This window comes from Mesoplodon bidens (genome assembly GCF_964165515.1).
Source record: "Mesoplodon bidens genome assembly, chromosome: 2".
Taxonomy (NCBI): Eukaryota; Metazoa; Chordata; class Mammalia; order Artiodactyla; family Ziphiidae; genus Mesoplodon; species Mesoplodon bidens.
In genome coordinates this window covers 74114695-74130018 of record NC_138177.1, presented here as the reverse complement: position 1 = coordinate 74130018, position 15324 = coordinate 74114695, and the positions used below count along the sequence as shown (strand labels likewise).

At 45.2% G+C, this 15324-nt stretch overlaps 3 protein-coding genes across 33 annotated transcripts in view; 1 reads left to right on the top strand and 2 right to left on the bottom strand.

Annotated features, from left to right (window-relative positions):
* Positions 1-817: 817 nt before the first annotated feature.
* On the bottom strand, positions 818-4409 carry CFAP141 (cilia and flagella associated protein 141; the record flags this gene model as incomplete). Its single annotated transcript, XM_081223814.1, has 4 exons — positions 818-1432; positions 1987-2116; positions 4001-4041; positions 4380-4409. 4 exons carry the CDS (start codon positions 4407-4409, stop codon positions 1331-1333), a joined length of 303 nt encoding a protein of 100 aa, XP_081079940.1. The 3' UTR covers positions 818-1330.
* Positions 4410-5320: 911 nt separating this feature from the next.
* LOC308613194 (protein C1orf43 homolog) lies at positions 5321-13640 on the bottom strand. Of its 2 annotated transcripts, none has more exons than XM_081226281.1 (7): positions 13403-13635; positions 12914-13015; positions 9007-9124; positions 8740-8793; positions 7914-8080; positions 7768-7826; positions 5321-5702 (listed from the first exon to the last, which is right to left on the bottom strand). In XM_081226281.1, the coding sequence occupies exons 1-7, from the start codon at positions 13466-13468 to the stop codon at positions 5507-5509; spliced, it is 762 nt and encodes a 253-aa protein (XP_081082407.1). In that variant the 5' UTR covers positions 13469-13635; the 3' UTR covers positions 5321-5506. The 2 variants fall into 2 exon arrangements, with proteins under 2 accessions (XP_081082407.1, XP_081082408.1); XM_081226282.1 differs by having other exon boundaries at positions 5574-5702; positions 7720-7826; positions 13403-13640.
* A 36-nt stretch (positions 13641-13676) lies between these two features.
* Positions 13677-15324, top strand: part of UBAP2L (ubiquitin associated protein 2 like) — a 43803-nt gene continuing 42155 nt past the window's right edge. For 16 of the 30 annotated variants that reach the window (XM_081226259.1, XM_081226258.1, XM_081226257.1 and 13 more), the window contains exon 1: positions 13677-13742. The gene's annotated coding sequence lies outside the window, so the exon portion shown is untranslated. Of the gene's footprint in view, positions 13743-13975; positions 14105-14372; positions 14457-15324 lie in introns of those variants that run through there. The other 14 variants (XM_081226243.1, XM_081226246.1, XM_081226245.1 and 11 more) reach the window with 3 other exon arrangements.

The following is a 15324-nucleotide window of genomic DNA, read 5'->3' as shown; positions in this document are numbered from 1 at the left end:
TAGGGAAAGGAGGAAGGAGAAGCTCTGAGCTAAGATGAAAAATGCATATTGAAGGACAGAGGCAGACTTGGGGGAGGGGGGAAAGAAAGGGTTCGAGTTTTGCAGTGCAGACAGAGCCACATGGAGTTGAGGGCAGGAAACCACCAGTGTGGAAAGGATGAGTAACCAATGAGCATGCAGATGGCAAGGTGAGGGAACAGGGAAAAGTATGTATGATGGCAATTACATCAGAGAGTGATGGCGTGTTCTTGTACATGTTACTGGCTGCAGAGTGGGAGTCTCTCTGGCTTGAGATGTCATTTGTATGTAAAGTGGATCTTTATAAGTAAGGTTCTCTATGGCCTATAGATGCAAATGATTACTCAGTACTTTTAAGAATTTTGAACGCATTTAGATTTCACATGCTCTTTCCAGTCCCCCATAAATCCCACCATCCCTTATTCCCTTATAACTGCCGGACTCCTGAAGGCATTTAAGTTTGGAACTCTGTTATTTTGCCGAGGTGGGAATTCAGGCAGAAATCCAGAGGAAAGAGACTTGTCCAAGGTCTCACAATAACTGTCAAGTCAGAACCTAAAATCCAGGCCTACTGACATCAAGCACCATAGTGCCTGTGGATTAATAGCCATATTCAGAGCTATTTGTCCAGGTATACAGAAAAAATCAGTGGAAGTGAGATCAGAGAGGTGGTGAGCAAAATCCAGAAAGCTCTATTAAGATTATGGCAGCTGTGAATAAGCACTTTTTTTTTTTTTGGCGGTACGCGGGCCTGTCACCGCCGTGGCCTCTCCCGCTGCGGAGCACAGGCTCCGGACGCGCAGGCTCAGCCGCTCCACGCATGTGGGATCTTCCCGGACCGGGGCACAAACCTGTGTCCCCTGCATCGGCAGGCGGACTCTCAACCACTGCGCCACCAGGGAAGCCCTAAATAAGCACTTTTGAAACAGATCAAGATTTAGGGCTGAAAGAATGAGCCAGTAGTCCAGGTTTGAACCTTTAAGAACTAGCTTTATTTGTTAAACCAAATCAGGACTCGCTTCTCACATTGTGCCTCTATCCACCTCCCCTCCCCCCACTTACATCAACACTGCATATGTCATTCTGACCACAAGGCGTCACTCTTGTTTTTACCATTGTTTTATAGATTGTTTCCCCTATAGCACCAGGGGGTTGACAGGGGCACGAGAGGTGAGAGTTGGAGCACTGTCTTGAGTCCTGGGCACATAACTAGATCCAGGTGAGTTTTGGGAAGGAAGCTGAAGGTGGTGGGGCTCAAGAAATCTAGGTTAGCAGGTACGGTGAGAATGGAAGGACAATGTTTCAAATGCCATTAGAGTCTCTCCACATAAAAAGCTTTGCCCATCTGATTTAGTTCCTGTTGGTACTGCCGATGCTCCTTTTCAAACAGCTGGTGCAGGGCAGCTTGACGGACCTGGTGGGGAGGGGAGAATAGAGTGTCATGTTTGCCCTCTGTTTATCCACCTTTCTCATTCTTTCTCCCTGGTTGCTTTCCCATCACCTGTGTTCTCTTGGATCTGGACTTAGCTGTGACATAAGCTAGGCAGTAGCATAGAGGCTGAACCATTGGAGGGGAAGCCTACCCATTGTTTTCCCCCATGGGTGAGGCTCCAATGTTCAGCAACTATTTGCTGAGAACATACCATGAACCAGAAACTTTTCTAGGCACCTTGGATACAAACATGGTGACATGACAGCAACTGGGGACTCCAGGGAGAGAGAGAGGTTCCAAGAGGCAGGTGTTAGGCACTAAGTAGCAGTCTTACCAAGGTGAGAGGAGCAAAGACTAGACTGCAGTTTGGGACTCTGCAGCTGGATGCAAAGAATCAATGAAAAGGAGCTTTGGTTTTACGGTTGAAGAGTTGCTGCTCTGGTATAACAGCAGAGACTAAGAGCTTGGGAATCCCAGTGGGCAAAGGCACAGGGCAGTAGTGGATGAAACTTCAGGTCACCCTTGCTAGAACTCACCATCAGTAATTGCTTGTTGGCCAGTGCCAACTCCTGCACCATAGTGTCCTGCATCCTTAGTATGGCATATGGGTTTCTCCTCTGGCTTAACGTCATCTGCCACAGACACTGAGTGTGTGAATTTCGCCACCTGTCCCAGGCAGAAAGGTAGGGGTTGAATGGGTTAAAGTCAGGAGTGGAGACAAAAATGCCATCAGTGAGGCTGCTTCTTCACCAGAACTTCTGTGCCATCGTGAGAAGACTGCAAACTCCTTGAAAGGATAACTAGAACTGACTTAGAACCTAGTATATTATGTCACTCAATCATCATAATAACCATGTGTCATAGATATTAATTTTTGCATTATACAGACAAGGAAACTTTAAAGCTCAGGTGAGTTGCCCAAGGTCACTTAACGGCAGACCTGGGTATCAAATCCAATCTAAGGATTAATTCATTCCATCATACCAGTGATACTCAGTCCTGGCTAGGTCTGAATTAAGGTTTTCTAATATATAAGAGGAATATATGTATGTCTCTCTCTCTCACTCACACACACACACACACACACACACACACATCCTCTGTTCAGATAATCCTGTTGACATTTTTTTAAAAAATCAAGTATTTTTTGCAGATGGCTGAAAATTAAATTGATACAGAAATATATATTAAACGAAAAGTGAAAGCTTCATTCTTCTGCCCCAGTCCTTCTCAACAAACTTATCAGTTTCTTGTGTATCTTACAGAAAACTTCTCTTTATCAGCAAGTGTTATCTTTTAATTTTTTTAACATGAAATCATGTTTACACAAGCAGTATTACTTAACAATTTGGACTTTTCATATCAGCACACAGAAATTTGCTTTGTTCTGTTTAAAGGCTGTCTAGTATTTTTGTATCATAATTTAACCAGCTACACGTTGTTTCTAGCTTTTTTATTTTTATAAACAATGCTGTCATGAATACTCGTGTATGTACATTCTAGTGCTTTTGCAGGTATATGTGTGTAAATTAAATTCCTAGAAGTAGAGTTGCCAGTTCAAAGGATATGTGAATTTTAAATTTTGATAGATTTCATAAAAAAGGCTTCATAAAAAAGGCTGCATCAGGGACTTCCCTGGTGGCACAGTGGTTAAGAATCTGCCTGCCAATGCAGGGGACACGGGTTCGTAGCCCTGGTCCGGGAAGATCCCACATGCCGTGGAGCAACTAAGTTGGTGCACCACAACTACTGGGCCTGTGCTCTAGAGCCCGCGAGCCACAAGTACTGAGCCTGTATGCCACAGCTACTGAAGCCTGTGCGCCTAGAGCCCGTGCACCGCAACAAGAGAAGCCACTACAATGAGAAGCCCACGCACTGCAATGAAGAGTAGTCCCGCTCACTGCAACTAGAGGAAGGCTGCGCGCAGCAACGAAGACCCAACGCAGGCAAAAATAAACAAAATTAAAAGAAAAAAGGCTGCATCGATCTTGATTCCCACTAAAACTATATGCATTCTTGTTACCTCACATCCTTGCTACCTCTGGATATAACCTATGAAACCTTAAAAAACAGGCTTATCCTATCTAATCCAGACCATTTTAGAATCTTCTGGGTTAAAACCTGTGTTTTTTTTAAAAAAGCTCCCCAGGTGATGGAGATATACAGCCTCATCTTTTGAGTTTTCTCATTCATTCATTCAATAAATACCTACTGCATATCTACCACATGGTTAGTGCAATGCTGGGCAACAAATACTTGAATTTTCCTTAAAAAGTAAAAAAAGAAAACAACAAAAACTTGCTCCAATTTTCCTTCAGAGAATGGGAAGCAAGGGACAATAAAAACCATTGCCTACGTAGCCTAACCGAGTGGGCACTAGGAGGCTGATCTCTGCTTGTGAGAACAAGGGCTGCTTCTTGCCCCTCCCGTACCTGTTTGCATTCTTGAGGAGCCCCTAACAAGATGGAGCAGATCTCAGAAGTGGCTTCAGGACAGGAGGGTGAAAAGGTCAATCTGAAGGTTAAGGGAAGGGATAGAAGCAGAGATTACCTGTCCACCATCTTCTTAAGTCCCAGGGCCCTTTGAAAACTCTGCAAGAAAGGGGAGTTCTGTTGATCTGCCTTGATCTCCAGTACCTCACTCAGTACCCTATCATAGTGGGAGACACATAGACCTTTCCCTTTAGAGACAGGGAGTAGCCAATTTCCTAGGGGAGGTGGGGAGAAAGTCCTACTCCTTTCAGAATGGATCAAAGGTAACATGCAGCAGTTAGTATGCAACAAATATCTGAACACCTACTATGTGCCAGACATCATCTCCCACTCCTGCTACTACCCTTCTGTTACATCTGTCCATTTCTGGTAAATTGATCTGGAAACCTCATCCAGGGAAACACATCCAACCCAGTCCCTTTTCCAACTCTGCATACTTCTACTTTTACCATCTTTTCCACAGACATGTCTACAAACTTGCTTGATGTAGTCTTAGGAGACTGAACAGGCTCTACTTTGTTTTCAGTCACCAAGGTTTCAGTAGTCATAGCAACATTTACACCTCCAACAATGAGCCTAGGCCTAGGAGTTGATTGGTCACCTGGCCTGTTACCCTGGAGACCTGAAGGGAATCCTGGTTCTCCAGCCTTCTATTAGTGACACAGGCAATTCTATGAGCAAGGACCACAGTCACATTTCAGGATTTCGTCTTTTGTGGTCCCAAGGAGTATCTGTATGGTTCTAGGTCCAGAGAGCATATCACGTGCCTGTTTTATTAAAAGACAACTATAAAGGAATGAATCATATGCTTTATTCTTTAATTGTTCATTTTATTAAATAGTTTATATAAAGTCAGACCAATATATTGGTCTGACCATTCCTTCACACTACCCCACACATGAGGAGGGATGGGATAATGTCAGGTGTCAAAACATTCCTTTTTCACTTTATTCATGACAGTATGGAATGAAAGTAAAGGCAGATCCTTGCACGCCAGGGAAGTTGTGTTAATGTTTCAACACATCCTGGTTTAAGTGGAGCACCAGGGTTAAGTTGTTCCACATACCACTCATGGCCTCACCCAATCTCCCCACCAGTTCCTGTACACCTTTCCCACCAATGAACTCTTAGATGTCTCAAACCCAAATGGTTCCCATTCAACTGTGTTCGAAGGGATAGATACAGAAGACAAGACACCAAGCCCCGTCATCCCAACTCTCACCCTTGGGATTATTTATAGTCTGGAAAAGGACAGATGAACCATGATTAAAACCAAGTGAGGATTTTTAAGGAAGCTTTAACAGAAATATTAAGAAAAACATCTGAATTCAACTCCAGAGAAAAGTGCTACCAAGGGAAAAAAAAGTCTTAACTGATGTTCTGAAACTGGCCGTAAGAGAGGGTGGGAGAATGATCCACTATGCATGAACTCTAAGAGCTCTGAACACAACCAGAGCTTCAGCTGATCCAGTCCAGGCTGCTGAGCCAGATTGACCTGAGGGCTGCCCGGCAAGCACACTGCAGTCTGTCTGGCTCCATCAACAGTGAGAGTTCTTCAGCTCCATCACAGAGTACTCTCCAGTGTGTTATAGTTGTCCTTAAAGCTCTTCAATTCGAGGAAGTGCTTGGCACGTTTACTCTTCTGACTGGAGGGGAGGTATGTCACCTGGATGGTTGTTGGGGAGACTTCAGGAGACTGGGTTAGGTCTTTGGCTGCTGACTGATGTTGTCGCTGAGAGCTCCCACTTCGGGCTTTGACCCTGAAGAATACAAAGAGGGCAGGTCATGGACAGAATGAGGACTAATGGAAGAAAACAATTCAAGGCTTATCCATCCTATAAATGCAGCTGTAGCCACAAATGGTCTCTGTCCTACCTTATGAACTAGTTACTAAAATCTCATCTGGTAGCCTAGAAATAGTGGAGAAACCAATTTTCCCACTGAGTCCCTGCCTCTGACTCAACCTCTTCTTCATTTCACTGTGCTTAAAGAAAACTTTTAATTCTGCTGATCCACCTAATGTGTGCATGCCATTAATATACTCCCAGTCCCTTGAAACAACTGAATAACAAAAAATAATACTGAAGTTAACTACTGAGCACTTATTACGACATTAAACCTGGTGCTTTACGAACATGTAATTTACTAACATCCCACTATTCCTATAGGGTGGTATCATCCCCTTTTGCAGGTTAGGAAACTGAGGGTCCATCCAGTAAGTTGCCTGAGGTCACAAAGCTAGTCAGTGACAGAGAGCTGGGATTCAAACCTAAGTTTGTCAGATTTCAGAGCCTTTACTCTTCAATATACTCACTGAAACTTTCTAGAAACTAGAGATCAAAGAGACTAAAATTTTTTTTAAATTGTGGTAAAATACACATAAAATTTACCATCCTAACCATTTTTAAATGTTTACAGTTCAGCAGTGCTAAGTACATTCACATTGTTGTACAACCAACCTCCAGAATTCTTTTCATCTTGTAAAACAAACTCTCTGCCTATTAAACAACTCCCTATTCCCCCTTTCCTCCAGCCCTTGGCAACCACCACTCTACTTTCTGTCTCTATGGATATGATTACTCCAGATACCTCACATAAGTGGAATCATACACTATTTGTCTTTCAAAGAAAGTGAATTTTGAACAGGCCTCCTGCCTGACTTCTAGACCAAATGCTCCTTTCCATCCTTTCCACATGTTCATTTTCATTAGTTTTCTAAGTAGTTTTTACTAGGACCTTTTGTCTTTAGAACAAGGTAGCTTATTTTTAAGAACAGAGAGAAGACAGGACAGACATACCCCTTACCTTTTGAGAAAGAGCCATAATCAACACAGCAGAAAACAGATGTATTCTTTTCATGGCTGGTAACTAACTTTTTATTCTAGACTGGCTTTCCCTCTTTACTCTTTCAGTTACACGTATGCATAAACAACATAATGAAGGTTTGTTAGTATGTATTTAAAATGTTCCCAGCGAGGGACTTCCCTGGTGGTGCAGTGATTGAGAATCTGCCTGCCAATGCAGAGGACACGAGTTCGATCCCTGGTCTGAGAAGATCCCTCATGTAGTGGAGCAACTAAGCCAGTGCGCCAAAACTACTGAACTTGCACTCCAGAGCCTGCGAGCCATAAACTGAAGCCCACATGCTCTAAGGCCCATGCTCCGCAACAAGAGAAGACACTGCAATGAGAAGCCCGTGCACCGCAATGAAGACCCAACACAGCCAAAAAAGATAATAAATAAAATACATAACATAAAAAAAAGAGGAATTTTATGATGTGGTCATAACATAAATGGAAAAAAAAAAAAAAGTTCCCAGAGAAGAATCATGATGTCTCTTCTATAACACAAGCCCTCGGCAGCTGATTCTTTAGTGATACCTTTTGTTTCAGATAGGGTTACTAATACTTTAACTGGTAATAAAAATGGTTGGCATTTAATTCTTTTATTGAACCAAGGCACAAAAGGATGACACTGGGGCCCTGAAGAGAAGGCATCTTTGTGTGCTGAAAAACTTTATTTTATTCCCTTTATTGGTGTAATAGGTTATACCAATTCTGACATTTTACTGAGTTGGACAAAAAACAAAAACAAGAGAAAAAGAGATGCACAATAATAGGAGAAACTTCTCTTATTAGCTTGTAGAGCAGCATCTGCTTTCCAATGTGAGCAAGAAGCAGCTCTAACAGTCTAGGACCTGACAACTCTTATGTTATCATAGATTTTGTTCACAGTGCTTTTGAAGGTCATCTCACTGTGGGAACAGTCCAGCACTACCTGTATTCTCTAACCAGCTCCCTTTGACATGTTCCCCTCCAAACTCACACTGTGGCCAGTTCACTCAGGGCCTCCTGATAGCGCAGGTACTCACTCTGGCCAAAGACCTGAAGAAAGAGGAAGGAAGAATGAGGATCTCTCAGTCTGGGGCATCCCTTTAGTTCCCTGAAGGAAAAAGTGGCCATCTGGCTTACCCCTGTCCCATAGCGGGCTGTCTCATAGCCATCCAGCAGGGTATCAATGAGGGCCTTGCGCACACCCTTGAAAGGAGTACTAGTGTTTCGAAGATCTAGCAGATAGGAGCGGAAATTCTTGCCCATTAAGGAACGGGGATGCCGGCCTTCAGCATGAAATGGGATCTCTATGGAGATAATAGAACAATGATACCCCCTTTCCCATTTGTTTAGTCTTTCTAATTAATTTCCCAAACTTACAAACAGGTCCAATGAGTGAGTTGGGGGAAATTCTAAGAGAATTCAGAAGACCAGAGATACAGAGCTGTGTCTGAGTGGTCATATGGTGGTAGCAATACAACTGTTAAACTATACCAATGACACACAATAGTGTCATTTTCCTATTTACCTTCCTATTTACCCATAGTTTAAGATATAAACTATGTTTTGGTAGAGATAGAGCATTTTTGACAATGGTCATATGAAAAAAAATTCAAGAGCATTTCTGACAATGGTCATATAGAAAAAAATTCAAGAACCATCTAAGTAGGCTTGGTGAAAAAGCAGATGCTGCCTGTCTTTTGTGGGAAAACAAGCAAATTACCACCATCTAGTTCATGAAACTAAAGGTCTAGAAAGAAAAAAACAAATCCAGACTCTTTGGAGAAAAATAACTTACATACATCATTTCCTTAGGTAAAATAGTAACCCAGTACTCTCAAAAGTAGGAAATTCCTACCAGCCGCAGATGTGCAGAAAGGACAAATTCTAACACATAAAGAGGGTTCCTCCCTCTCTTCCCCAGGTGAGCTTTCAGGATCCGGAACGGCTGTTGAGCAGCCCTTACCAGAGGCACGGATGGCATCCAGAGCTTTCATCCTGTATAGATAGTTGTAGCAATCTGTTAAGAAAGAGACTGGTCTCAGGCATAACCCTCAAAAGATTCTCCAAACTCCAGCAAGCTTAAAGTGCCTCCCACATCTGACATATACCCAGTAACAAGGACCCACAGCAGCTGAGACTGCCAGCGGCTATGTTTATAACTCTGAGAGCAAAGGAATTCTGAGTTTGTGAGACCCCTCACTGAAGTATCCTCCAAGAGCATGCTGCATACTTTGATTTCCCTGGGTTTCCAGCTGTAGCAGTCTTGCGTCATCATCTGCAAGGAGCTGAGGTTCATATTTGATATCCTGAACCCTGGATAGTCGGATATCAATCTCCTCTTTTAAGTCCTGTTCATGTGGAGAAAAGAATACGCAGTCACTTAGCCTGTACTTTGCTTCCCATCAGTCTGGAAATGGGGCAGAGCAGGTGAACAACTAAGACAACAGAAGCAGAGAAAATGCTCATTTGGCTAATGAAATTGCCCGATAAGACTCAAGAATTTAATAAAGAATGGGGTTGGGTTCACTAAGAACCTCTCCAAACTGCCCATCTCTAAGCTAGATCTTTTAACCTGCCAGAATTCCTTCAAGCTCTACACTATTAACATTATTTCTGATTTTCAACTGAAATTTTAGGGGGCACTGAATGGCACGCGGGATCTTAGTTCCCCCACCAGAGACCAAACCCGCACCCCCTGCAGTGGAAGCACAGTCTCAACCACTGGACTACCAGGGAAGTTCCCTTGACAGGATTTAGAAGAATCTTGGTTAGGTGTCATAAAGAATTTCCTGAGCTGGGAAAAAATGGACATCAACTGGAGGTCATAATCTACTCTAAAAACCTGTAAGAAGATCTGTATGTGGTTTAGAAGTTTGGGAACTATCCCTACCTGGTGGACCACAGGATTTCTAGAGGCTTTCTTCTAGAGCACATTTAATTTTTTAAGTAGGTAATTCAAAAAGATACGAAAGGGGTCACCCCCACTTACCCAGAAGCAAACACTGTTAACAGTTTCATATTCATCTGTCTTAAGAGGGTTGCCAGAGTCCCAGCAAGTATTTTCTTGTGACATTTAGGAACTTCTATTGTGAAATATGTCATTCGTAGAATACATTTGACATATATATATATATATATATATATATATATATATATACACACACCTTAATTACAAAATTCATTAAGATGCACACCTGTATGCACTATCCAATTTATGAACTGGAATATGACCCATGACTTGGAAGCCTTCTGTGTCCACCCGACTGAATGCAACCTCCAACCTTAACTTCTCAAGTTTTATTTTTCTTTGCTGTTTTATCACGTCACCCTGAGGAAGATGTTTAGCTTTGCCTGGTTTTGAACTTTATACAAATGGAAAATATATATATATATATATATTTTTTTTTTTGGAAAAATACTTTTTGACTTGCTCTGCAACCTATCTTTTAAAGTTTTAAATAAACTTTACTGAGGTTTAATTTACATGCAATAAAATACATCCATTTTAAGTATGTAGTTTGACGAATTTTGACAAATGAATACATCCATTCAACCACTATCCCAATCAAGATACAGAACACTGGACTTCCCTGGTGGTGCAGTGGTTAAGAATCCACCTGCCAATGCAGGGAACATGGGTTCGAGCCCTGGTCTGGGAAGATCCCACATGCCGCGGAGCAACTAAGCCCGTGCACCACAACTACTGAGCCTGTGCTTTAGAGCCCGCGAACCACAACTACTGAGTCCACATGCCACAGCTCCTGAAGCCCACGTGCCTAGAGCCCGTGCTCTGCAACAAGAGAAGCCACTGCAATGAGAAGCCCGTGCACCGCAACGAAGACCCAATGCAGCCAAAAAAAAAAAAAAAGATATAGAACACTTTCATCACCCCAATATGTTCTTCATCCCCCTTTGCAGGCAACCTCCCGCTTCATGCCCCAGGGAACACTGATGTGCTTTCTATCAATATAGTTCCTCCTGTTCTAGAATTCCATACAAATGGAATGGAATCATACAGTACGTATTCTTTTGTGAATGGCTTTCTGGCATTTTTTCACCTGGCATGTTTTTGAGATTCATTCATGTTTGTGATTTACTTTTTCCATTCAAAAGTATTTTAGAGGGCTTCCCTGGTGGCGCAGTGGTTCAGAGTCCGCCTGCTGATGCAGGGGACATGGGTTCGTGCCCCGGTCCAGGAGGATCCCACATGCTACGGAGCGGCTGGGCCCGTGAGCCATGGCCGCTGAGCCTGCACGTCCGGAGCCTGTGCTCCGCAACGGGAGAGGCCACAACAGAGAGAGGCCCGCCTACCGCAAAAAAAAAAAAAGTATTTTGGAGATTCACTTGTGTTCATATACTTATCTTCGGTTTATTTTCATTCCTTATAGTATTCCAGAATACTATTACGTTATTATATATCCATTCTCAAATGGACATTTAGAGTAACAGCTTTAAAAAAAATTATTAGAAACAATGCTGTATTCTTGTACATGTTTTCTGGTACACATGAACAAAAATTAATTTCTCTATGGTAGGAGTGGAATTGCTGGGCTATGGATTAGGTACATTTGCAACCTTACTAGACAATACCCCAATATTTCCCAAAGCACTTTTACTAGTCTGTACTTCCACCAGCAATGGATGAGAATGTAGCCAGAACTTTTTAGAGCAAAAGGAATCTTGATCTCATCTAGTCTGAGGTTGGGGGGTCCTAAATAGTCAAAGGTTTGATTGGCTCATGACATACTGGAAACTAACCCTATATCCTTCTTATGGGAGGCAGCTGGCATTTGGAGAACTGGGAGAATGTGGAAGCACTGTTGAGGTTTCAGGCCACAACATCTTCTTTGAGGCTTTCCATGAAATATATCAGCAAAGAACAATGAGAGGAGGGTTACAGTACTAGTTAATGAAAGGACATTGCTCTAGGAGTTGACAGAATTGTGTCCTAGCTCTACCCCTCCCACTAACCTGCTTTTCACTCAACAATGAATTATTACTATGTGTAGGCCCTGGCTCTATAGCAGTGAACATAACTGGCATGGTGTATACATTCTTACAGCTTAGGGAAGAGAGAGGCATTAAACAAATAAACATAAAAGAATATTTGTAGTAAAATGCTATCTGAAAACAAAGAAGACCTACTTTATAATGGGTCATAAGCATTCCTCTTTGTAGGAAATAGTATTTGAGGTAAGTTCTAAAGATCAAATGAGCTAGCCAAGTGAAAACCAGAGGTAGATCATTCTAGGCCACAGTGACAGCACACATAAAGATAAGAAATTCAACCAGTGTAGCTGGATCCCAGTGATCAGGGCGGAGCCATACAAAAGGAGGCTGGTAAGGACAGCAGGCAACCTTTACCCGGAAGTGTAAGGCAGAAGCAGGATGGGGGTGGCAGTTGGGGGTATTAAGAGTTCTGTGGAGCATTAGGACATGTTAGGTTTGAGATGCCTATCAGACATCTAATTGGAAATGTTAGGTAGGCAATTGGATACACAAGGATGGAACTCAGGAAGGAGGAATGGGATAGAAATAAAATTTCAACAGTAGATATTTAAAGCCAAGGTAAGGAAAGCCAATTACCTAAGGAGAAAGTACAGAGACTGCTTGGTTATTCACTTCCTGTATGTCCTCCAGTAAGCTGCTTCCTTTTCTTAGATTTTAGTTGGTAACATGAATGATAGGACTAGATGATTTATGGGGCCCTTATAAATCTAAAGTTTTGCAATGGCAACCCTTCTCACTGATCTGGGGCTAATTCTAACCACTCTAACCCCATCCTAAATCAAAAAAAGAAAAACCCAAAACAGAAAACACTGGGTAGCTTAAATTGAACTGGGAAACATCATACCATAAAGAGTTGGGAATTTTCATCCAAGTCCTCCTTCATTCTGCAGATGCAGAAACTGAAGTCCCTGGATAAGCTACTTGCTGTGCCACGGCAGTGAGCAGGTAAGCCAAGACCCAAGATGACCTTTATTGCTCAATATACTAATATACAATACACTAACATACACATGGGTAACTGGACAAGGAAATACGGGAATTAAGTCATTTCTAAAGGCAAAGGAAATCTCATTCTGGGCCCTAATGGATCTGGAGAACCAGGCCTATCTCATGCCTTAAGGACCTACCTTGGGGGCATTGTGTCCCACAGGGACATGAGGTCCCCTTCGAGATTTCATTGCAAAGCGCATGATTTGCCTCTTCACAAAAATAAACAGCAGTACAAACACCTGTCCAAAAGATATGAGAAGTAAATAACCTTGAATTAAAAAGTTAGACCAAAAAAAGACATGCCTTCATTTCAAATCCCTCAATTCGGCCTCTCACGAATGCTTCGGGGTGTAAGTTGGGACAAAGCAAGGCCGTCAGCGATGGCGTGGACATAGATAAGCCTGTAGCGTAGAGGCTTGGGGGTCTTTATCCTAGGGTTTAGGGGGAGGGTTCTCGGCTAGGGGCGGGGCGGTCGGTGACATGCTCCCAGGTACTCCTGGGATAGGAGTCAAAGCCCAGAAAAAGCGCAGGTGAGTGGGTGGAGAATGAGGGCCGGGAACTGCTCAAGGAGGGTCTCTACTGGGTCAGAGGCGACAACAGGAAATGGGGTGGGGGAATCTCCTCACCAGGCTCCCGTAGGCCATCACCAGCACGACATTCACGCCGGACAGCCAGTTACTGCCGGACGCCATGGCCTCCCCACCCCGCGCAGAACCGCTCCGGTTTACCCCGCTGCCCTGCCTCGTCAGCCCGGGCTGCGCCGAGGCAACGGCGCCTGGGTTCCCTGAAGCGCCCCGGCCATTTCCTTACGGGGAAAGACCAAGGCTGACCGGGCCTGAAAACATGGCGGACGGGGGGGGGGAGGCTGGGAAAGAAGAACGACGCCTTCCCGCTTCCCCCCAGCACGTGACTCAGGCACGCAATGACAACCGGGACCGACGAGTGCGAAGACGCGGAACTACGCCAGTAAGAGGAAACGGAGGCTATCCGCGCGTCACGTGGTGGAGGCGGGGCCGCCGCGGAGGAGGCGGGGCGGACGCGCGGAGCCGGAATGAGGTGTCTCGTGGCGGGGCGGCACGCGCACGCTTGCGTGCGCGTCCTTTTTTGCGTCACGTGCTGGGGGACGCAGGAAGGCAAGTGGGAGGGGGAAGGCGCGAGAGCGAGCGCAAGAGGGAAAAGGAGGGAGGGGGGTGGGGAGGAGGGAACCTTATATCACGTGACAGGGGCGGCGCGGCCCGGGGTGTCAGTGTGGAGGAGACTGAGGTAAAGTTGGGAGCGCAGCGGCGTTGGCGGCGGCGGCGGTGGCGGCGGCAGCGCGGCGGGGCCGGGTATTGTCCGCGGCCCCTTTAAATCCACGATCCCCTTTTTACCCTCCCTCCTTTCTCCCCTACCCCCGCCGTATCCCCCTCCGTCGGTAGGCCTCCCCGCACCGTGTGTTCCCCACTGTACACCCCCCTCCTAGTCCTGCGAGCCCTGCCCCCCCCCCCCGAGTCGGCCGCTGGAGGTTTTGTTTACGGTTGGGTTCGCGGCCTAGTGGGCCGCGCCAGCGCCGGGGCCTCGATTTGGGAGCGTGGCCGGGGCGGGGCTTGGGGCAGCCGGAGGGGGGGCCATGCGGCTAGAGCCTGAGAGGGGGGAGAGCGAGAAAGAGCGCGAGCGACCGAGGCCTGGGCCCCGCCTGAGGTAGGGCCCTCTCTCTACCCTGGCCGGTGCCTGTCGAGAAGATGAGAGGGCCTCCTCCTTTTCCAACCCTCTGCGGGCCTCCTCTGATCCGGATCCGGCCTGGTTTGGGGGTGGCGGGGTGGGGGGGGAGGGAGGGAGATGGGGTGGAGCTGCCCCAAACTCCCCCATGTGGCCCTCAGTTTGGAGTGCGGAGGATTAATTTGTTCCGGGTGGGAGGTAAGGAGGCGATTGGCCCCGGGAGCTCCCGATGTGGCGCTGAGCGGGGTGAGCCTCCCATCCTCCACGCGTGGGCTTGCGTCCCCTCTCCGTTTCCAGCCTCTTTGTCAGCTCCTCTTATTACCTTTCCTTCTTGCTCACCGCTCCAGCTCTTGGAATATATTTTTTTGCTGCTGTCTTTAGCTTCCTGTCTTCCATACTGTAGTTTTGGGTACCCCAAACAATTAATGATGTTATTTGGGAAGCTGGGCCTGAAGGCCCCCATAGGGTATATTGCGCCTAAGGGACGTCATTAGAGCAGTGGGGTATGTGTTCAGTCTTCTTATAATGGGACAGGAATTCCAAATTTCTTCGACCCTTCACCTTGTGGACAGTCCTTAAATTGCTTTGCAAACTGATGTCACAAACAGGAGGCCGCTCCTTTTCCACCGTTCTTGAAATGTAGCCATCTCTGGTGTAGGATGTTGTGGAAAGAAAAACACCACAGTAACAGGCCTTTTTTTGTTGTTGTTATTGTTAGCCCTTTTGCCTTTGATTGTCCCTGATTATTAGATGGAGAAATCCTTTTTGTCTTCTCCCCAACCACTTCCACCACCCATATTCTGCTTTTGGGGATGGATGTCTGATGTGACTTGCTGGGATGTGATGAGGG